This window comes from Balaenoptera ricei, chromosome 1 (assembly GCF_028023285.1).
Source record: "Balaenoptera ricei isolate mBalRic1 chromosome 1, mBalRic1.hap2, whole genome shotgun sequence".
In the NCBI taxonomy this organism is placed as follows: Eukaryota; Metazoa; Chordata; class Mammalia; order Artiodactyla; family Balaenopteridae; genus Balaenoptera; species Balaenoptera ricei.
This window is the reverse complement of record NC_082639.1, coordinates 155035797-155058839: the sequence shown is the minus strand read 5'-3', so window position 1 is coordinate 155058839 and position 23043 is coordinate 155035797. Positions and strand designations below refer to the sequence as shown.

The window sequence follows — 23043 nt, the reverse complement described above, 5'->3', positions numbered from 1 at the left end:
GATCTACCCACACTTTGTCACTGTATACATGTTAGCTGACTTGTTCGCTTACTGACCCCTCCAGCCTCCTGGACCTAGGAAGGCAGAGCCATCACCTGTGTTCTTCACCTGACCGCCAGGTTATACACTAAGTACCATAAGCAATTTTACCTTGCAATGAAATGTAACAGGAACTCATTTGTCTAAAAACGTATTGAAAAACATTAATTAAGACACTAGAACTAGGTGTCAGGAGGCTAGAATGCAGTGTGATACAGTGAGGGATGCATAGCTTCTGTTCCTAGTCTTGACTAAGAAATCTAGACTGTAAACAATTAGCTCTATAACCTTGGCTAGATTATCTGATCTTCAGATAATCATTCTGAATCATCCTTATAAAAGATTTGAGATCTGCTCTATCTACCTCACTAGAAGCTAAGACCACTTTTCTGGTTCCCCATTTCTCATTACATCAATCAGAGTCCCAACAGGAAGCAGATGACATACATCGATCGACAAGGAGAGTATACCGAAGGTATTATTTAGAGGGATACAGTCAGGGTACATACAGCCCCTGGCACATCATAGGTGTTGACTGTTGAATACATATGGTATTGAGAGAACTCATACAAGCTCAGGACACAATTCAATTCAGATTTTAACGATTAACTGTTTTTCCAGCACTGTGCTAAATGTCATGGGAGTTGCAAAGGAAACACAATGCTCATTCATCTAATATTCATTCATTTAACCCATAAGTTAAGAACAGTAATGACTGGAGGTGGCGTCAGAGCTGTGATAATAGAAAGAAGGGCGGCTGACCCGGTAGTCTGAATAAATACCTGGGCGATCACTTGGTATCTTAAGAAACAGCCCAGATGCCTTCAAGGTGGATAGTCCCATGTTAATCATTCGTGTATGTCTTATTGCCCTTACGTATGTTTGTACAAAGCGGATTTTCCACTACTAGACTCTAAACTCCATGAACATGGGGCAAGCACAATGGACATGCAGTAGACGGTCAATAAAATTTGTCATGGTAGTTTCAAAAGCAAGTGGAGAGAATAAGTCTTATTTTTGCCAATTACCCAGGTTTTGCTCCCAGTCTTTCCTTCCAGTTGTTACATGCAGGATGTATTTTAGATTCTTTTTACAACTTGTTCTCATCCTATTGGAGGAATTATCTGATCAGACCCTTTCTTTCCTTCCTCAAACCAAGCATCCCCAGAAGCTTCAACTCTGGAGGCAATGGGTCGGAAGGAAGAAGATGACTGCAGTTCCTGGAAGAAACAGACCACCAACATCCGGAAAACGTTCATCTTCATGGAAGTGCTGGGATCGTGAGTCCTGGGGCTGAGGATAGGGTGGCTGGACTGCCTGCTGTGGGGAGTCAGAAAAGAGTCATCCTGGACCAGCAGAGAATGATAAACTGGGCTGAGGCTGCTGTAACACTATCTCAATAGCTCTCAGGGAATAGAGTAGGGGCTTCAGGGGGTAGATTAGGGAAAGGCACCTTGGGGTAATACAGAGAACAATCCAGCCCTTTCCCCAGGGTTCTGCCTCCTTACTCCCAGAGGCCCCCGCCCTGCTTCCAGATCTGTGACAACTTGTGAGTCCTGCCCTGGTTGCAGGAAAGAGGAGTTCTGAAACACCTCTGGAGACACAGTGACCCTAGAACCTTCCTGGGCCTCCTCACCCAGCTTCCTCATTTCCCCCCTGCAGCGAACAGGTCAAACCCACTGTCTGCTATAGACAGAAAAAGGAGCTTCTGAGGCTTGGAGCGTGGATGGGTTACACACACCTGAATCGGCTACCACCACCACCATCCTCCCTGCTCCATATTTAAGTATCATGTTGGAAAAATAAAGTCACGCTGTAGCCAAACTCCTACCAGCCTCTGGGGTGTCTGTTCCTTCCCCCTTGACAATGATTACATGGCTGGTGGAGCAGAGACAGCTTGTCTGGAACTGACTCTCCGCTTAGTCCTACCCCCTCCTCCGAGAGGTCACAGCCTCTGACGCAGGCTGGCACCCACTCCAGGCCACCGGTTCCCAGGGCCTCAGAACCCAAGCTGGTCAGTTAATTAGTCTGGGCTAATTGGGCCGGGGACATGAGGGGCCCTTAGTGGGCTGTCCACTCAAGCCAGCTTTCCCTTTAGCCAAATTGGCTAAGTTTAGCCCCCTCCGCCTGGCTAGGAGGCAGTGACCTAAGGCAGCGACAGCTGCCTACACTCTCGCTGCAGCCGTAAAGGAGCCGGCTCAGCCCTGATAGGAGGCATCTGAGCCCTCCCATCCCAGACGAGGGTGACACTCAGCACGCAGGAGGATGTCAGCGGCCGCCCTGGTCATCAGAGCCTCCACCCTCCATGGAGGGCCATTGCCAAGACGGGGTGGGCTAGAGAGGGGGTTTTGGGCAGGAGAGAGAGACAACGCTCATGAGTGAATCCGAAATGATTTGCTAAGCAGCCCAAAAATCCAGAGAAAGAGAGAGAAATAAGCCCAGGTTGACAAGAACATATTCACCCTCTGCTCAGATTTGTGCTATAGGATTGTGAGAGGCAGCACATGCCACCCTTACAGAGTTCAGTGAGGTCTGCCAAGCAGCTTCTAAACCCAGGAGGACATTGGAGCCACCTGGGGAGCTTATGCCTCTAACTTTTAGCTGTGAAAATGTCTAAGTAAAGAAAAGGTGAAATAATAGTACAGTGAACTCCGATATACCCACCACCTAAATTCCATAGTGGTTGACATTTTACTAATTTGTTTTACATACACACACACATACACACACTCACACACACTGCATTGAACAATTTGTAAACAACTTGCGAACATCATGGCACAACACCTCTGAGTCGCCTGTCGGCCCTGCCTAAGAATGAGGGCATTTTCTTCTATGTTCACAAATATCATTGTCACACTCAAGAAAATGAATAATTCTCTAAAATCATTTTAGTCTAGGGAATTTTGAGAAATACAGGTTCCTGGTCCCAGACTACTAAGCTGGAATTTAAGGGGCTAGGACCCAGTGGCCAGGCATCTATGTATATATTTTTTAAATTATTTATTTATTTATTTTTGGCTGTGTTGTGTCTTCGTTGCTGCGTGCGGGCTTTCTCTAGTTGCGGTGAGCAGGGGCTACTCTTCGTTGCGGTGCGCATGCTTCTTATTACAGTGGCTTCTCTTATTGCGGAGCACGGGCTCTAGGTGTGTGGGCTTCAGTAGTTGTGGCACATGGGCTCAGTAGTTGTGGCTTGCAGGCTTAGTTGCTCTGCGGCATATGGGATCTTCCTGGACCAGGGATCGAACCTGTGTCCCCTGCATTGGCAGGCGGATTCTTAACCACTGTGCCACCAGGGAAGTCCCAGGCATCTATATTTTAAGTGTTGCTGGTGGCTCTAATGTACCCAGCCCAGCACTAATTTGAGGGAAGCAGGTGGACAAGACAGGGCAAGTCACAGCTGTTGCAGCAGCTAAGGCTGAACAAAAGCTAAGAAGAAGTCACCTCTGTGATGCTCAGGATGGGGACAGGCAGCCCCAGGCTGCAGACTCCACAGAGTTACCCAGGTGAGGTGCTCTCCACAGAGGGGGCAGCTAGACAGAGCTGATTCCCCTGCTCAGGAAGCACCAGAATCCCATGACAAAGGCCCCTTTCCTCTAGTCCTCAGCTCCTCTGGAACAACCCACCAGGGAAAACAGGCTTTTGTGAAATCTGCCCAGATTCCACCCACAATTCCAGGGCCCTGGGCAGCTGTAGGGACACTGGGCAAAACTCGTCCATTACAGAGGGTACATCACCCAAGTCCCAGGCCTCGTCCTTTCACTGCCAAGGAAGAGATTTTTCTTCTTGGTTCCTCCCTTCCTCCTCCATCACCCAGGCTCCCAGCAAGAGCAGAGAGCTATTCAGAGCAGGAAACACAAATCAAGATCTATTGCAGCAAGCGCTTGCTCTTGGCTCTGAAGCCTCTGCCCATCTTGCCTTCTGACCCAAGCAACCTTGGCCACTCAAAACTAGCTCTCTGATCCCCAGTCTGACAGATGGCACAATTAAGTCTTCTAATCCCTCTCCCCCGCCCCTGCCACACACACACACACACACACACGTGCGTGTGCACACACCATACCTCCCACCCCCCCACCACACACACACACACACACACACACACACACACACACACACACCACACCTCCCACCTCCCCCCACACACACACAATGCGTAAGGCAGCCTGAGCCAAAAGAGCAGTAATTACCACAACATTGCACAACCCTAGGAGATACCACACACTGCAGGATCCCCCAGGAAGGTTTGATCTCATTTTACAAGTGGACCCAGAGTGGGTGTCAGCTTTGAAATCAGGGGACCATCCATGTGTGGTTCTAAAGATAAAGGTGAAAAGGGAGAAATCTGAAGGTGGACCCAAGAACATCACAGGCGGAAGGAACCTTTAAGGCCATGTGGTTCAACTCTCCTTTTACAATAAGGAAAGCGGGGTCTCAAGATGAGTAGAACACACAGATAATCCCAGTCCAAATGTCCTACCCATCCATCCACCCGTCCACCCATCCACCCATCCATCCATCACACAAACACTGACTATTTTCCATATGCTGCCAGGCACGGGACCTGGTGCCCATCCACATTTGTCTTCCCTCATTCCCTGCCTCACACTCTAGCAAAAGGGGCTGGATTACCCGAGGCAGCCCTGCCTCTCCCTGCTGTTTTGCACCTCTAGGCTTTTTCTCATGCTTCTTCCCCACCCCCACCTGAAACATCACTTCCAACTTGTTTTTTCCCTAGGCTAACTTTCATTGATCCCTTAAAACTGAGCTCAGTGTGTTCTTAAGTCAGAGGGCCACAAATGATGTGCTTCTCCGCCATCCCAAGTGGTCAGTTTGGACACATTAGGGAAAAGCGCCCTTTTCTCTAGCTTGCTGTCCAGAGCAAAAATGTTCTTATAATTATTGTATGAAAAGGCACAGTGGCTCCAAGGTGATGGCATCTGCTGGAATTGTACAGTGTGTAACCCGCCCAACCATAGCAGAGGCCCTGTCTTAAGCGTCCATTTTCTGTGGTCTCATAATATTTCCCGCTCATCTGTGTCTCTTACACTAGATTCTAAGCTAGACCAAAACTAATCCCAGTGCCTAACACGTAGAGGTTCTGTCAGCTCAACAAGCATTCACGTAATGCCTAATAACATTTTTCAAAGTGAATGTTAATTGCTCATTTGTCTGCGCTCTTCACTAATTTACAGGCTCCTTGAGAGCAGAAACACTTCCCTTTTTATCTCTAGTGTCTAAGATTCAGTAGGTGCTCAATAAATCTTGATTAGAGGGACGAGTGAATGAATGAATGAATGAATAGAGCAAGCTCTGAAGTCTCTAATTAACTCAGTTCCAAGTGCAGCTGCGGGAAACAGGAAACACCAAGTATTTTCTAATGCAGATTCTGAATGTCCTTACACAAGCTTGATTGCTATTGGGGTTTCATGCTAAAATCCCCAGATGGCAGGGGAGAGGATGGCTCAGCTATTTCCTCACCTAAACTCTATCGCCTGTTGTTACGATCAGGTGTTCTCCCTACTGGTGTTCAAATAATAATAGTACTAATAAGAATAATAGTATCTAGCACATGTAGTTTACTAGATCTCAGGAAAACATTTATGCACTTATATCTATAACTCAAGTACTCTTCTAAACAACCCTATGAATCAGATACTATTGACATTCTCACTTTTCAGATGAAGAAACTGTGCATATGGAAGTTAAGTGACTTGTTACCCAAAAAGCTGAGGTTCTAACGTCGGCCATCAGGCTCCAGCATCACCTATTTGCTAACTGCTGTTATGGCCTTGTCTCCAGAGGACCCCCTTGAACCAAGAAGCCTGCAATTTGGAATCCTACCCTGTGTTCCCATTGGGTTCCATCCTTTCTGTCTTCAGACAGCCTGCCCAGAGCTGCTGAGTTCCGTTTTGTCCTCACAGATCCTACTGAGCCAGAAGATGCTCACCTCCCTTGCCGCTAATCATTTGTTCAGGGCAATCATCACTACCTAAAACAGATACAAGAGTCTTTTTTCTCTCACTGTCAGAGCCCTGTCTCCCAGTGCTACTTCCTACTGCCACACAGTGACCACACAGCACACCACGTTGGGAGAAGCCAAGTAAATTGACTCTGCAGTGGCCTCTCTTTTTTTTTGATTTAATAAAGTTTTATTTTTCAAAATGTACAGTTGGTGGGATCTGTTCATGCATCTTCACCAGCAGCTGGGGCATCTCAACCCTTGGTATTTCTGGTGTAAATTACTTGAGCTCTATGCTTTGAAACCAGCTTAAAAATCCTTTACTAAGGAGCTCCTGAAGGGCTGCCCTGGCCAGGGAACCAGGAAGCTTCAGTCTCTCAGAGATCACAGCTGGGGTTATAAGCTTCCAGTTGGGAACTTCTTTACAGAGTTTGTCATATGTCGCTTTGTCAGACAAGACTAGGTTATTGAGCTTGTCCCGAACTTTGCCTTTGGACCACTTCTTCTTTTTGGCCTTGCCCCCAGATTTGTTCACTGGGCCTCTGTCTTTCCTGGCCAACTTTCCAGCATCTTTCTTCTTCTTGTCATCCTTGGGCAGCATGGGGAAGCCGGGAGAGCAAGTGCTATCACTGCCGCCTCGCTAAGATCAGCAGTGGCCTCTCTTTAATGGGTTTGCCAAGTGGAGAAATCTCCAGAGCTAAAGCAGTTTCTGGGCATCATTCCCAAATTATGGAACTAGGCAAGAGCAGCCGCCTAGACCCTGAGTCTGTAATAGAATATTTTCTTTCCCACGTGATAGGTGAAAGAAAGCACACAAGGGCATGTCAGGTGGGGTCTGCCATGGATATGGCTCCTCGGGGGGCCCACAATGACAATGAAACGAATTACCCGTCACACCTTCTTTCATCTACCCATTTTGCCTCCAGCAATGCTCTCTACCGGCCAGTACTAATTTCTATCTCTTGGTGTCTTCTACTCAGAGGAGCTTTTTCAGAAGTTTTCCTGGTGAAGCAAAGGGTAACTGGGAAGCTCTTTGCCCTGAAGTGCATCAAAAAGTCGCCTGCCTTCCGGGACAGCAGCCTGGAGAATGAGATCGCCGTGTTGAAAAAGTGAGTGGGTCCTAGGGTTGGTCGAGTGCAACAGTGGGATCACAACATTTCCTTCACAAATTACCTTCGAGAAGGACTGGGGCTGAATTTCCACACCCAAAAGTATTACTCCCTTCGATTGAGCTAATAGGTCAGTTTGAACCATCAGCTATATTAGCCAGACAGCCGTCTTGGCTGATTTTCTTTTTTTTTTTTTCCAGCAAATTAACTAGTGATCAACTGATAGCAGAGTTGGTTTGTGTACATAAACCACAGGGTAATTAGCTCAAAGGACCAAAAATCAATTGAGGGCCAACACCAGGAAGAATCAATAATTCAGGAAGCAGCACAAGATTTGGAAATACGCCTCAGTTTCTTCCAAAGCAAATGCAGGTTCAGCACCCCAACTATCATGAGGGAGCTGACACTAACAAATCATCAAATGTTTAGAGCGGGACTCATAAAACAAACCCTTGTGGAACCCCTGTGGTGAGCCAAAAGTTTATTAGGCATCAAGACCACAAGGATGAAACCAATAAAATTCCTTACCCTCAGGAGCTCGCATTTTGTGAACAGAGTCAAAGGTGCCCATAAGTAGCACCAGTCCCATTGGATGTGAGCCACACAGCAAAAGGCAGAGTTCAGAGGAGACAGAGATTCAGGTTGCCTATATGTGTGTTTTCACTAGTATGTGTTTTAGGTACATTTTCAAAGACAGACCTTAATGGATGAGTAGAATTTTGTGGAGGCAGGAGGGGCAGTACAGAAAGGGAAGTCCAGCCAAGAGTAGCATAAACTTTAACATAGAATCATGGACGGGCAAGGGATGTTAGGGGAGAGTTAGAATTGGAAGCCCCTGAACTGAGAGTGAGTACCGTCAAGGGACAGGAGATGAAACTAAAATGGTCAAGTGGAATCTGATAATAAAGGGTCTTAGATGCCATGATAAAGAATGTTGACTTTATTCTGTGGGCAAAGAAAAGTCATCAAAGGATTTTAAGTCAAAAGTCCCATGATCAGATTTATATTTTAGAGCCATCCCTCTTAAGCATGGTGGTGGAGGATGGATTGGAGGATTCCAGCCTAGAGGACAGGAGAGCAATTGCCAGACTTTCTCAATAATCAAGGCAAGGGATGAGGATGCAAGCAAGGGTAATGGCAAGATCACATGGTGGCAAGAAGACTGGGTTCAAGAAATGTTTCAGAGAGAGAAGTGATTAGGTTTGGGGGTTGGCTGGTAGGAGTGTAAAAAAGAAAAGCATTAAAAAGACCCTGATAAAGTAGGATCTCAAAGAGATATTTGTACACCCACGTTCATAGCAGCATTATTCATAATAACTAAACCATGGAAGCAACTCAAGTGTCCAGCAGTGGATGGACGGATAAGCAAAATGTGGATATACATGCAATGGAATATTGTTCAGTCTTAAAAAGGAAGGAGATTCTGCAGTATGTTTGCAACATGGATGAACCTTGGGGACATTATGCTAAATGAAATTAGCCAGTCAGAAAAAGAGACATACTGTATGATCCCACTTATATGAGGTACTTAGAATAGTCAAAATCATAAAGACAGAAAGTAGACTGGTGGTTACCAGGGGCTGGGGGCAAGGAATACTGGGGAGTTATTGTTTAATGGGCATAGAGCTTCAGTTTCACAAGATGAAAACAGTGATGGGGATGGACAGAGGTGATTTTTGCACGACAATGTGAACGTATTTGATACTGCTGAACTGTACACTTAAAAAATGGTTAAGATGGGGAAAAAAATGTTTATCATGAAATATATCAAAGTGTAAATAAAATACATATGTATAATTTAAAAAAATAAGTCCCTGAGATTGAGCTGTTATGTGTACAGTCATATCATTGCTTGGAATAGCAAATGAAAAGGATGTGTAGGCTGAGAGGAAATAGAAATTGGTTGCAGTATATTGAATATAAATATCCACCTACTTCTACATATATTGAATAAATATCCACCTATCTCTACATAGAGGTAGGTGTCTGGTAGGATGTTAGAGATGTAGGTCTGGGCTTCAGGGAGATTAGGGTAGAGACTGTAAACTCGTTGAGAGCAAGGACTAAGATGGTCTTTCTTATCATTGCATTGTATCAACAGTCCCTAACAGCATAGGTGCTCAATAAATATTTGTTCAGTGAGTAAATCATCGATAAATTACTGTTAGCATCGTCAGATTATAAATGTAGTTGAATCCATTATGTAGCCACTGCATGGGGTCTGTATTTTTTTAAAATATCTTAAAGATGTTAGCTACTATTGATTATGTGTTTTCTATTTCCCTAGACACTGTACTAAGCATTTTACACGTCTTATCTCTTTTCATCCTGATATAATTCTATGGGAAAGACGTACTTTACAGACAAGGAAAGCGAGGCTTAGAAGATTTGAGTAAACCAGCCAAGGTTACCCAGCTAGTAAGTGCCTGAGTCAGACCTGAACTCAGGTCCAACTGACTCCGAGTCTAAGTTAACTCTTGTGCTGCACAGCCTTGAGTAAAACTTCTTAGAGACTTTTCTCCTGGATGGGCATGCACAGAGATGCTGCCTAGAAACCAACCCCATAGCTAGTATGATTATTCTGCTTGCCTCAGCCTCTGAGTAATCCCAGACAAAGGTAATCTAGGGCAGGGTTTCTTGACCTCAGTGCTATTGACATTTTTTTTTTTAATATCTTTATTGGAGTATAATTGCTTTTCAATGTTGTGTTAGTTTCCTCTGTACAACAAAGTGAATCAGCTATATGTAAACATATATCCCCATATCCCCTCCCTCTTGCGTCTCCCTCCCACCCTCCCTATCCCACACCTCTAGGTGGTCACAAAGCTTCGAGCTGATCTCCCTGTGCTATGCAGCTGCTTCCCACTAGCCATCCATTTTACATTTGGTAGTGTATATATGTCAGTGCTACTCTCTTACTTTGCTCGACATGTTAAACCAGCTAATCTTTGTTGTGTTGAGGGCTCTCCTGAGCATTGTAGGATGTTTAGCAACATTCCTGTCTCTACCCACTAAATGCCAGGAGCACTTCTCCCCTCCCCAATCGTGACAATCAAAAATGTCACTAGATATTGTCAAAGATCCCCTTAGGGACAAAAGAGCCCCTGCTTAAGAATCACTGATCTAAGGCATCCCACTGAACTGACCCTCAAAATGGGCATCTGTCTTACTTCTCACAATATCCTGGAACAATAATTTTGCAGCACTTCCTCCGTGGTTACCCATGAGGAGGCTTAGCTAACCAAAATCCCACCCGTTGAGGGATCACACTTCACGCGATGTTTCTGAAGGAGACCTGCATACCCATTTTGTAGAATAACCTAGTGATCGATGCTCCCCTAGCCTCCCTCAGTTCTTTTAACTTTCTCTTTTGGTAAAGTTTAAAGAGATTCCTGGAGTAACAATGAATTATTTGTTCCCTGAAGGCACGCGGATCAATTACCCATTCAAAAATATGAACTGAACACCATTCTGGGAATCTTTTCTCTGGAATTTCTTTGTGACTGCCTACTTATTAGGAAGGCTTCACAAGGACCTTATCTTCCTAAACATTGTCAGCAATAGTCTCTGAAAGAAATAAAAGTCCAGCTGGGCTAGATCTGCATTCTTTGTCTGGACAACCTGAACCATATACCTTTCTCCATTACCCTTACTCTTCCTCAGGATCAAGCATGAAAACATCGTGACCTTGGAGGACATTTATGAGAGCACCACTCACTACTACCTGGTCATGCAGCTGTAAGTAGAAGGTGACCTGCTTCTCCACACATGTCTTGCGGGGCCTTAGGGGACTAGAAGAGGTTGGTCGGTGATGAGGGAAGGATGGTGGTTAAAAGACAAATCAAGAATTAGTGCAAGAGACCCTGAAATGCCAAGAGTTCCTTCTGGTCATGGATGTGTTCTGAGTGGGCCGAGGGGTAAAACTAGGCCTGATGATTGAGTTGGTATGTACCAATGTAACCTTACCACTCGTTAAAATATTTCCTACTGGTCAGCAAATAGCTGTGGCCCTAACCTGTCCATCCTACCCTGCTTCCCTATACCCCAAACTTTCTGGACCTCCCCACAACCCTACAATTGAAGGAGTAATGCCTGACATAGCAGGAGGCCTCCAGAACCCTTCTCTGCACCATAGCTTGAGTCCATTTTGACCAGTCAGTCTATGTCCTCTTAACCGGGCATTAAATATTTTAACATCCTCCAGGGTAAAATTACCATGGGAGGAGAAGCCAGAGGTAGAGCAATATCAATTCAATAGAAAGAAGACTTTCTCAAAAGAGAGGCACCCAATATTAACAATAAGCTGATATTGTGTGTGTACCCACGTGTAGGACAGATATGGTACCCCATTAGAAAGCTGTCCATGTCACTGTCATATCCAAATAAGAGCGATGCCTGAGAGTGACTGCTGTAGGGCTGGTCAGTGCTCCTGAGGGCTCAGCCTTAGGCTCAGAGATGCTTCTGTGTATAAAGTACACACACACACACACTCACACGCACATCACCCGGCAATCTCAGCACAGCTGGATGCAATGTTTTTGACTGATAGGCTGATTCTTCAGAAATTTTAATGAGCTAACTCAGGCTATTAACTCCTGGGCTCACCTGAGGCCCAGTGAATAGTGGTAGCAAGCAGTCAAGGGAGTGAGCTTGGAGGGGCCCAGAGCAGCACTAACAAGTAAGCAGGGACCATGTGTCACCTTAATGAGGCCAAGTCAACAGAATTAGCACACAGTCATCCAGGTAGGAAGGTGGGCAGGTTTAGATGTCACCAAAGTACGTCAAGCCTCCTAGAGCACCAGCACCAGGACCCAGGCCAGTCTGAGTCAGGAATTCATACCTGTGTACAAAGAGTATCTTTCTCATAGGCCTCTAGCTCCCATAGCAGAGCCCAGAGCTTCAGGACAGAAACAAAAGGAGTAGGATGGTGTGCATTTTGATTAGAGAAATTCTACTTCCTTATTGCTGCATGGTGCTGTCATGTGTGCATACTCACAACCAGTGTCACTTGCAGAAACTACAGGGAATCAGGTTGCATCATAATATATGGAAATAGTAAGAAAGTGACAAAAAATAAAACAGTCTGTCTTAGGAGGGAGTGAGTTCTCTGCCACTGATGTGTTCCAGTACTGTCTAGAAAACTTGGCAAAAATAGTGGAGAGAACATTCAGGACATGGGGGTTGGACCTGACCTTAAAGCTCCCCTGAATCCTCAGATACCATACCATGTGAGCCTAAAAACACTATTACTATCAGAGTCACTATATGACTCTACCTCATAATTTCAGCTTTAGGTAGCTCAACTTTCCAAAATGAGGAAAGAAATCCTGGCATAAGGCCAGTTAGCCTCATCTGCACTTCCTTCTCTTTCCTACTTTGTCTGATTTTAGCTTCACCTCTCCCTTGCATCATGGCTTCCTGTGTCCTAGGCCAGGAAAGAAAGCAGCTAAGAAATGTGTCCACAGGAAGCAATCATTGGCTTCCTTTTTTTTTTTTTTTTTTTGACGTATAGTTGATTTACAATGTTGTGTTAGTTGATTATTGGCTTCTTGCAAAACCCTAACCAGAGGCATTTTGCATTTTACAAAAGAGTTCCCAGGGAGAGGTCAATGGTTGGCCCAAATAAATGACTCCCTAGTGACATCATTCCAGGTACCCAAAGAATGTGTTCTGAGGTTGGAGTAGTTCTCCCTGCACCCCTTGAATCACAGTCTGTGGGCACTTGCCTGTTCCACCACAGCTGTGTCCCCAGGGCTACAGAACAAATGAATTCATGTCCCTTTGACCTGAAATAAGTACTGGATTCCCGCACTTGCCCCTGTGCCCACAGTGTTTCTGGTGGGGAGCTCTTTGACCGGATTCTGGAACGGGGTGTCTACACAGAGAAGGATGCCAGCCTGGTGATCCAGCAGGTGTTGTCAGCAGTGAAATACCTCCACGAGAATGGCATCGTCCACAGAGACTTAAAGGTGCCAAGGCGGGGCCCTCAGTGGGAAACAGGGAATGACCCTTTAGGAAGCTGCATGAGTCATGGGAAGTCTAAGCTCTGTAAAATGAGAGGCTTAGACTAGCTCATCCCTCAGATTCTAAAACAAATCTTGGGTGACTGAACAATCATTGTTCATTTGCACCTCAGCCTTTTCCTGAACTTTTTACTAAGCCTCACCCTACTAGGATACCAAAATAATCCACACATTTCTTGAATTTAGCCACAGTCAAATTTAATAAATACTTATTGAAAGTCAACATTGCAACAGACACTTACCAGACTTTAGAGAGATCAGAGAAAGTAAACTAAGGGTTGGTTTCCTCAACAAGCAAAACAGTCTTAGGGTAGTTAAGGATGAGAAGAGGGAAGGGTTAGTACATTAATAGTTATAAAGCTAATCAAAGTCATGGCCAAAACCAAAACTCAAGGTGCTGGGTTAGAGGGGTTGAAGGTCCGGTAGGAAGAAGGAAGGAAGAATGGAGGGAGATTAGTCTGGCTTTGAAGTCAAGAGCACAGGATGCAGCTTCCTAAGAAATTATATATCAGGGGAAGGAAAGAGATGCTTGTTTCAGGTGACTATATCCTGCATTACATGATATTTCTCTTCTCCCATAGCCTGAAAACCTGCTGTACCTCACCCCTGAGGAGAATTCTAAGATCATGATCACAGACTTTGGTCTCTCCAAGATGGAGCAGAATGGTGTCATGTCCACTGCCTGTGGGACCCCAGGCTACGTGGGTGAGTCTAGGAACAGGAGGGTGGTTGACCAGTTGGCTACATTCCACCACATGGATGTTATTCATGAAGAAGGATTGTTGTAAGGAGACAGGGTTCAATTTCAGGGGTGATCCTGGTAGTACAGTCACTTATGAGGTTTAGGGCCAGCCAATCCATCTGGAACTACCCCTCCTGCTCACAAATCCTACATCTTCAAAGACATCCTACCCCTGAGCCTTCCCACTCCTCCTGTCTATACTTTTGTTCTCACTTTTGCAGACAGATTTCCTGCCTTTATCTAGACCAGGGACAGAGAAAGGATCACAAACCCAGAGATCAGTAAATTGCTGAGAGGTTGGCCACTAGACCTCCTTCTACTTTCTCCCAGTCTGGAGAAGACCTCAGCCCCCCAACTGGTGGTATCCTGGAGGCAGAGTGTTGTGTTTGAATGTGAGGAACTCAAATATGGGTCCCCAAATATACACCGAAGAAAATACCCTAGGAAACTGGCAGAAGTGGGGCCTCCTGCCTAACAGCCCTGTAGGCTCCCAGGGCCCCCCAAAAAGTGAGAGCAGTCAGGGTACCAGGAGAGAGCACTCATGGGATCTAGGAGGGAGAAAGCCAAAACTCAGAGCATCCACTACTGCCCCTTCCCTCTTAGCCACTCATCACCTGGTTGGGGCTGGGAGTGGGAAGCAGAACCCTGACTCAACAGAGGGAATCTTCTCTCTCAGCAAAAGAGAGGTTGGTCACTTACCAGCACGTATTGAGTCCATTGGATACAAATCCCTGGTATCTGGGATAAGTGCAGACGGCAGCTCACTACTGCCCTAGAGCTCCCAATCAGAGGACGACATGGCCCATTCCCTCACGGAGCTCTTGATCTGATGAGGTAGACTAAGCCCTGCCCTCAGAAGGTAACAGTGACTGATGGGACAGTTATTACTCAATGGAAGTCCTCAATTAATGGAACTTCTGCTTTCAGGGAGATCCCAATCTAGTGGGAGAGACAGCCTTCACCTTGCAGATTTCCCTGTCTGAAAGGAGGCACAAGGTGCCTGTACTGGGGGTCCCCCATCTGAGTGGGGAGATATAAGCCCTGCCTCCAGAGAGTACTCAGTGTAATGGGGAAAACATAGCCCTGGAGACCCCCAGTCTGATGGGGGAGTCATAGGCACTGTCATGGGAACTTTCAGTCTGATGGAGGAAGATTTAGTCTGCTGGGAAAGACACAGTCCCTGCCCCTAGGGGAATTTTCAGTCTTAAAAATCAACACTATCCCAGGCGCTACCCTAGTACTCTTCGCTAAGCTGCTTCCTGACATTTGTCCCTCACTCCTCAGCCTTTTCTCTTACCCCTGCTCAGCTTTGACTCTGCCTTTGGTTTGCTGCAGCTCCAGAAGTGTTGGCCCAGAAACCCTACAGCAAGGCTGTGGATTGCTGGTCCATTGGCGTCATCACTTACATACTGTGAGTAGAAGCTGGCATTGGCTCAGTTCCTGAGGAACCTCAGAGCCTGCTCACCCTTTCTTCTCTCCTCCCCATCTCAGCTCCTTGAGCAGCATCCACCCCCAAAGCACGTGCATGTACACATGCATGCACACACGCGCACACACACACACACACACTTATGCACACAGCTCCAAAGGCTCTTGTCCTGATCTCCACCAGGTTATAAAAAAGAGCTCAGTGTGAACCCACTGTTCAGCCACGTGGCACTCCCTCTTTAAGCACCCCACCCCCATTTACTCTATATAAATGTATTGAGTCCCACTCTGTTGAATGACCAATAAAAGAGGGAGAAGCCAAGCTAAGCTTAGAAGCCAAGTGGGCAAAATGTTCACATCTCAGATTTCTCTCCTGGCAATGTCAGCCCAAGGCAAAATGATGGCCTGGATGGACCCGACCCTTGTCACCGCTCCTCTCCACACATTCTCAGGCTCTCCCTTCCAAACCCGCTCACCGCCTCTTCCCCAGCATCCCTTCTCACTTATAGCAAACTTTGCTCTTAGGAAAATAATCTGCGATTAGTCATTTACGCCTTAGTGTGGATGCATTTCTCTATTTCCTCAGCTTATTTTGAATAATGCTTCTCTTCATTCATCTACTCAACAAATATTCATTGACTGTCTGCTGTGCCAATCAGTGGTTTAGGTACTGAAGAATGACGAACAAAGGAGCCTAAAACATCCCTCATGAAATTTACATTCAAGTGGACATTTCTACCATCCTTCTTAAAAATATTTTATATATCATCTGAGAGTCAGGGGAAGTATGTGGAGAGGTGGTGAGGGTTTGGGGGATATAATGTACAAAGAGGCCTTTCAGGGTGGCCTGTTCCAAGCTTTGACTCCTGCATAAACACTTGATAGAACCTGCATCATTCCTGAATCAGAGACAGACCCATGTCCTGGTCACACTGCTGGTGGGGACCTTTATGTTGCCTGCCTGTGTATATAGTGGGAGGCTGGACAGAGGGGAGAGGTTGGCCCAGGGAGGATGGGGTCATTCAGCAGCATGTACCTTCCTATTCCACTGCAGGCTGTGTGGGTATCCCCCCTTCTATGAAGACACTGAGTCTAAGCTTTTTGAGAAAATCAAGGAGGGCTACTATGAGTTTGAGTCTCCGTTCTGGGATGACATTTCTGAGTCAGGTAAGACCAGCCAGTGTGAAGGACAAAATAACAGGCTCAAGGCAGAGGCTGCCAAGAGACAAGAGCTTAACAAAGGATGACAGTCCTGGCTCTTGACAGTCCCTGGGGAATCTAACAGAACAGCCTCCAAGGAAAGTGGAGAAATCTTCATCTGGGTCAAAGGCCAAGGAAGTGATTCGCATCTCAGGTTCATGCTTTTGTTTTCCTGGAGGCAGAACCGCAGTATGTCTGGTAAAAGCTGGGGAGGTGGCTCAGATGAGGGGCCAGGAGGGCAGAGCCAGGCACAGGGGAGTGTTCCAGGCAGGAGTGGCAAAACCAAGGCCAAGTTTTGCCTTTCACATATCAAGATCAGGAGTCTGCAATGTCTGTGTGTGGGAAGGTTATCAGTATTTGTTGTTGGGTCCATTAAGTGGGGATCAGAGCTGGGATAAGCTAGCATTCACACGTGTGCCCATGTGCGGTGCTGGCCCCTGACTGGTGCAAATGTGCACCCACATGGCATCAGGCACGTTGGTGCCTCGTGCCCAGAGATGTATCTACAGTGTTGGGTGGGTGACACGGCTGCATAGAGCCTTTCTGGTGGTTTGTGGTGGGTTGTTGTCAGGTGGTTTGGTTTTTTCTCTCTTTCAAGACTCTTAAAATTGCCTCTTTGGAAGATGAGCTAAAGGTGTTTTCAGTGCCACCCACCAGCCTGGAAGTGAATTTCCATCAGTCATGAAATCTGGTCCTTATCTGTTGTATCTTTGATTGCTCCCCCTAGCCAAGGATTTTATTTGCCACTTGCTGGAGAAGGACCCGAATGAGCGGTACACCTGTGAGAAGGCCTTGAGGCACCCCTGGTGAGTGAGGAATGGGGGATGGGCTCTAGACCCTCACCTGTCGGTCCGCAAACACCATGCTGACTCATTCACAGCATGTTTCCCTGGAGTCTGCTTGCCCTAGCTGTTTACTGTGTGACATCCAAAGGGTACAGACCAGATCCAGCTAGAGAAGAAAATAGCATTTAAGTAAGTGGATCCTGACCCAATGGTGGCAGCTGGGTCATCTAGTCAAGTTCAGGAGGCAGATGCAGCTAGACAGGTAACTTTACCCTGTCTTTAAGAGCATCATTTTACCCTGGGGTCAAAGTCTGTTCCATGCAAGGTGCTTTGAGAACAATCCCAAAGCAACCAATTGGTAAGGCAGGTAAATAAAATCTTGAAACACTTCGTTTTTCATGCTACACCCCTGCTGGAAAATTTACAAGCTCCCCAATTCCCACCACAGCAAGCCTAGGTTTTCCCTAATCTGGCCTTACCCGTTACCTCCAACTTCATTTCTCAGGATTCCCAGCGTACCTTCTGTATTCCAGAAAGGCCTAATAGCTATATTTCTCTCCCTGCCCTCCCCCGCTTTCTAAACCAAGTTTTTCCCAAATTACACCTTGGGTCATACCATTCTCACCACATTGAATGCCCTGCATTAGATGTAGCATTCTTCAGGATCCAGAGCAGCTTTTGTCCTTCTCTAAAGCCCTGCCTCCTGCAATCTAGACAGACCTCCCATCTTTCCTTATCCATTACACAGCTTACCATGAATTACTCTAGTTCATGGCATGAAACAAGGCTTCAAACCTACACTGTAAGCACCTAGCGATCAGGACCACGTCTGTTACTTCTCTGGGTCCCTTAGTACCTAGAAAGTACTGTGTATGTGGCAAGTGTCTGAGGGACACTTAGAGATGGATGAATAACAGGCTGAGGGGACAAGAAAAGGGCAGCCTGTATTGGGTGGCCTTACTGAGGAAAGTTTGCAGGAGAATGTGGGTTCTGAGCAAAGTTTTGAGCCAAAGGATGGTGACAGCCCAAACGCCCTCTGACATGGGGTGGGGGGATAGGGTCAGTAAACTTTTTTTCTGTAAAGTGCCAGATAGTAAATATTTTAGGCTTTGCTGGCCATATCGTCTCCATGGCAACTACTCAATCCTCCCATTGCAGCTCGGAAGCAGCATAGCCCATAGCTGAATGAATGGGCGCGTCTGTGTCCCAGCAAGATCTTATTTACAAAAGCAGGCAATGAGTAGATTTGGTCCACAGGCTATAGGTTGCCCACCCAGCTCTAAAGCAAGTTTCTAAAGCATAGGCCCCCTATGACCTGCCTGGCGGAAAGAGGAGCCCTGGCTCCACCCCTTTCCTAGCTCCGGGTGCCCTTGTCCTGAGGCAGTCCACTCAGTTTACCCTATGCCCAGCCCCCTGCCCAACCCCTGGCTGAGTCCCTGTAACCACCACTAGCCAGGGGTCCCCTCCACGTCCACAGGATTAATGGAAACACAGCCCTCCACCGGGACATCTACCCATCAGTCAGCCTCCAGATCCAGAAGAACTTTGCCAAGAGCAAGTGGAGGGTGAGTTGTCCTCTCCTGGAGGCGGGCAGGCTGTCTAGGCCCTGGAGGCTGGGCTGGGGCAGCTGGGGTAGGGGCTTTCCTTGGGGTCTCCCAGCAGACCCTGGAGTTCCCTGAACCCTCTCTGAAATGAGAAGTGCACACGTCGGTTTCAAGAGGTTGCAGGGCAAAGGGAAAGCTTAAGCCTCACGGCCCTCTGAGGATGGAGACGGCCAGAGACTGGTCTCCTATCTCCTCAGCAAGCCTTCAACGCGGCAGCCGTGGTCCACCACATGAGGAAGCTGCACATGAACCTGCACAGCCCAGGTGTCCGCCCGGAGGTGGAGCACAGGCCACCCATCACTCAAGCCTCTGAAGCCTCAAGACCCAGCTCCCCTGAGATCACCATCACGGAGGCACCCGCCCTGGACCAGAGTGTGGCCCTCCCTGCCCTGACCCGGCTGCCCTGCCAGCATGGCCCCCTGCCCACTGCCCCTGGGGGCAGGTCCCTCAACTGCCTGATCCACGGCTCCCTCCGCATCAGCAGCAGCCTCGTGCCCATGCAGCAGGGGCCCCTGGCTGTCGGGCCCTGCGGCTGCTGTTCCAGCTGCCTGAGTGTCGGGACCAAAGGGAAGTCCTCCTACTGCTCTGAGCCCACGCTCCTCAAAAGGGCCAACAGAAAACAGTACGTATTTTCAGCCAAAGCCCAAGGCCTAGCCCTGCTCAGCCTGGGTCTGAAAGAACTCAGGCAATGGAGCTGAAAGAAACTGACCAGAGAGCCTCTCCCATTTGGGGGCAGCTCTGTAGGGTGGGAGAGCTCTGGATGCGGGAGGAGGAGGGGGTCAAGGGAAACGCCTCCAGTCCTGTCCCCACCCCTCACCAGCTGTGTGGCCACTGTCATTTCAATCCATATCTCTGTTTCTAGTTTGCTCATCTGTAAAATGGGTTGATTGGATCATACCTGCTCAGCCTGCCCCACAGAGGTACTGTCAAAGTTTAGTGAGGCAACAGGGATTATAAATGCCTGCAGAAAGCTGGGTAGGTGTGAGTGGTGGGCGTTAGGTCCCTTGAGTTTCCAGGGCCTCTGTGTTTTGGGGGGACATTGGGGGCTTGGTTATCTCATTCATCTTTTCTATAAAGGCTCATACTTTCTGAAGCTCATAAAGGGAGTGCTGAGCGGCAGCCACAGGCACAGAGAATTATCCCGGCTCTCCTTCCTCCTCAAATACTCTATAGCCTGCTACTCCACTTCCTTTCCAGGAACTTCAAATCGGAGGTCATGGTGCCAGTTAAAGCCAGCGGCAGCTCCCACTGCCGGGTGGGGCAGACGGGAGTCTGTCTCATTATGTGATCCCTGGGGCCTGAGTCTGTGTCACTACAATTTTCAGGTGAGGGAACTAGAGGGAGGAGGGCCAGGGCCGTGGGCTCAGGGGGAAATCGCAGTCACAGAGTCTCAGTGATGGGGTCCGAGGGGTACCAGAGGCGACAGCAACCCCCCCACCCTGAACCCCCTTCTTCTGCAGGAGAGATAGCTATTCACCTCTTCTCTGCCTTTCCAAACCTGGAGTCTACGCTGCAGTGGGAAGAAGGGAGAGCCAGCCGAGCAAGGCCTGATCAGAAGCAGCAGGCAGCTGCCACCTGGGGCAGACCCTCCCAGAAGGCCCAGGAGTGAGTCTCCAAGCGTGGAGGCCTCACCGAAGCTGTGGGCGGGAGGAGCGGCATCCGAGGCTCCCAGGTCTCCCTGGCCTGCCCGCTCCGTGCCCCCAACCCTACGTGCCGTGGCTCTGCACAGTGTCCGTAGATAGCTGTCACCCAGGTCTGTGTCGTTTGTCGTGAAAAGCTTAATGGGCTGGCCAAGCTGCGTCACCATCTCCGAGCAAAGCCATATGGAGCATCTACCCAGACTCCCCGCTCAGCACACACGCTGGATCTTGCCTCTCCAGCCTCCGTCCTCACAGCCAGAACGGGCTCGTTAATGGAGTGGCCTGCGCATCTGCATGAATGACAGGCAGCTTCGTGGTCTGCTTGTGAGCTCTCCAAGCTCAAATCCTAACTCCGGGATTAGCTCCAAACCCGGCCAGTCTACGCCCAGCACTCTTCTGATCACCTCCCTCCCTGCCCCCATCCAAAAGCAGGACCACACCCTCCAAGATGAAAAAGAAAGAAACCCGAGGCAAGGTACCCTAAGGAATTATTATCCTGGCCGGATGCCCTCTACACACACACTCAGTTAAGTAAAAATTGGAAGTTGACTGTTCGTTCAGCCAGTGATTCAAATCCTGGTTCTGCTCCCCTTTCCCTCCCTGAAAAATCAGGCACATTGTTCTTCTCCCTTCCCAGTTTTCTTGTCTCCCGCTCCCTCCAGCTTCATGCTCTGTGTTGTGCTGAATAAAATGAACATATTTTTTTCTATGAGGCTTCCTTTGGTTCTTCTCTAAGTCAGAAGCAGCTCAGGGGCTTCTGGGCCTTCTGGAGTGGAAAATGCACGGAGAGCTTGAGGTCAGGTAGGACCTAGCGACGGTAGGAGTGGTCGGGGGACACACAGTGGGCCAGGCACCTGGTGACATGAGCTACACGCATCAACTCATTTCCTTCTCAGAACAACCCCTTGGGGGAGGTGCCCCGGAACCCAGACAGCCCAGCCCGAGCAGCCATCCTCCTAATGCCTGTAATAGATGAACTTGGGTTTGAGGCCTAGCTCTGCCCTGCCTGCCACATCTGTGACCTTGGGGAAGTCACTCAACCTTTTGTGCCTTGGTTTCCTCACTTGCGGACAACAGTGCCACCTACATCATGAGATAATGCAGATGATGTATCTAGCATAAAGCTCGATAAATAATTACTATGATCAATAAAGACCAAGAAGTTCATGTAGATAAAATGCTAACAGTGTCCGGGCCACAGTTAGCACACAAACGTTCGTGCCATTTCCATATCTGTCGGCACACACACACACACACACACACACATCCATTTACAGCTTCTTTTTGAGATCTCTAGAGACACAGAGTCTGGTCTTAGTTCTGCCTCTAGGAGCTGTGTGATTTTGAACAGCTTGCTTCCCGTCTCTGGATTTGTACATTTTCTTCTGTAAACGAGAAACTGCATAGTTGTTCAGGGGTGAAAACGCCTCCTCTGGTCTCTCAAGGATAGAATCCATCAGTTCCTGGAGCAAAGGGGCCCCATCTCCCTAAGTCTGGGTGATGAGTCGCTAGACTGAGCAGAGTGGGGGCAGCCTATTCTTCACCCACCACCAGGCCTCGGGCTTGAGCAGAGGAGCACCCAGGAACCCCAGATGGGAGACAGAAACAAATGAGAAATGTTTACTTCCCAGGGAGACAGACTATTTTCCCCTCTTTGAAACTCCAGGCTCCTTTCTATAGATTTTTATTGGGCTTCTCACTTGTACATCATTTTTAGTTATGTTTCTGTGTTGGTCCAGGATTCAGCCTCAACGGAGAATGAAGGGCAAGGACACTGCCCAGCCAAGCGCCCTCCACTTGAGAGCTCCTGGTTACAATGATGTGGCCCGCCTCCACCATCTCTGTCCCTCAACGGTAGTTGTCCCACCAGCCCAGGCTCAGCTGCAGCCCAGAGTAATCCTAACAACTGCACAACAGGGTGGTCCAGGCTGTGCTTTAGGCTGCATAAAATTTTCCTGGAGCTGGAAAGTATTCCAAGCCAGTCTGGCCCCCAGAAGCAAAGAGGGCAGATGAGCAGGGCCACAGGCTGGACGCTGGCGCATCACTTGCAGGTGGCGTAGTAGAGCACGCGCCCATTGATATGGTTGCGGATCTGCTCCACGTGCTTCTCCAGCCCTGTCAGGTCCGCCGAGCGAAGCATGATGGCCTGGCTCCTCCGAAGCAGCTCCGACTCCATGTCTGAGGGCAGATGGAACAGCAGGGGGAGGAAGAGGAGCTGGGGAGAAGACTCCCAACCCGAAGACTCCCAACCCTTCCTTCTCCTCCCACCCACCCGGACGCAGCATCTGCGGGAGAAATCACCTCCACCTTGAGGGAGTCTGGCCCCTAAGGCAGCTCTCTCCAGCCTCAGGCCTCTCCAGCCCCCATCCCACTCTTAGAGAAACATGGCAGGGGCCAGACCCAGGAAGGCCTTACCCCAAGGATCCTCTGCCCCTACTCTTCTCCTCTGCTCTAGGCAGAGTTGTCCCAGGCTGATGAGGGAGGCCACGGGCACCAAGATTAGAAACCCAC

The 23043-nt window shown here is 48.1% G+C and overlaps 2 protein-coding genes and 1 pseudogene across 4 annotated transcripts in view; 1 reads left to right on the top strand and 2 right to left on the bottom strand.

Annotated features, from left to right (window-relative positions):
- The first annotated feature begins 1212 nt into the window (after positions 1-1212).
- Positions 1213-20180, top strand: CAMK1G (calcium/calmodulin dependent protein kinase IG). The gene is made up of 11 exons (XM_059904455.1): positions 1213-1319; positions 6982-7110; positions 10774-10848; positions 12941-13079; positions 13715-13838; positions 15211-15286; positions 16358-16470; positions 17231-17309; positions 18766-18853; positions 19090-19514; positions 20090-20180. The coding sequence occupies exons 1-11, from the start codon at positions 1228-1230 to the stop codon at positions 20178-20180; spliced, it is 1431 nt and encodes a 476-aa protein (XP_059760438.1). The 5' UTR covers positions 1213-1227.
- LOC132353321 (small ribosomal subunit protein eS25-like) lies at positions 6169-6602 on the bottom strand (annotated as a pseudogene).
- Positions 20181-22200: 2020 nt separating the features above from the next.
- The window catches only part of LAMB3 (laminin subunit beta 3), a 44474-nt gene continuing 43631 nt past the window's right edge, over positions 22201-23043 (bottom strand). For all 3 annotated transcript variants that reach the window (XM_059938935.1, XM_059938942.1, XM_059938949.1), the window contains one exon: positions 22201-22710. In XM_059938935.1, the coding sequence (XP_059794918.1) occupies positions 22574-22710 (137 nt within the window). In that variant the 3' untranslated portion in view covers positions 22201-22573. The remainder of the gene's footprint in view (positions 22711-23043) is intronic.

What these genes read in the sequence shown, in the direction of transcription:
- CAMK1G (XM_059904455.1), top strand. Translation starts at nt 1,228, where the DNA reads ATGGGTCGGAAGGAAGAAGATGACTGCAGTTCCTGGAAGAAACAGACC. An exon ending in TGGGACCCCAGGCTACGTGG is followed by an intron (nt 13,839 to 15,210) that starts GTGAGTCTAGGA and finishes GGTTTGCTGCAG; the next exon opens with CTCCAGAAGTGTTGGCCCAG. An exon ending in TTGCCAAGAGCAAGTGGAGG is followed by an intron (nt 18,854 to 19,089) that starts GTGAGTTGTCCT and finishes CTATCTCCTCAG; the next exon opens with CAAGCCTTCAACGCGGCAGC.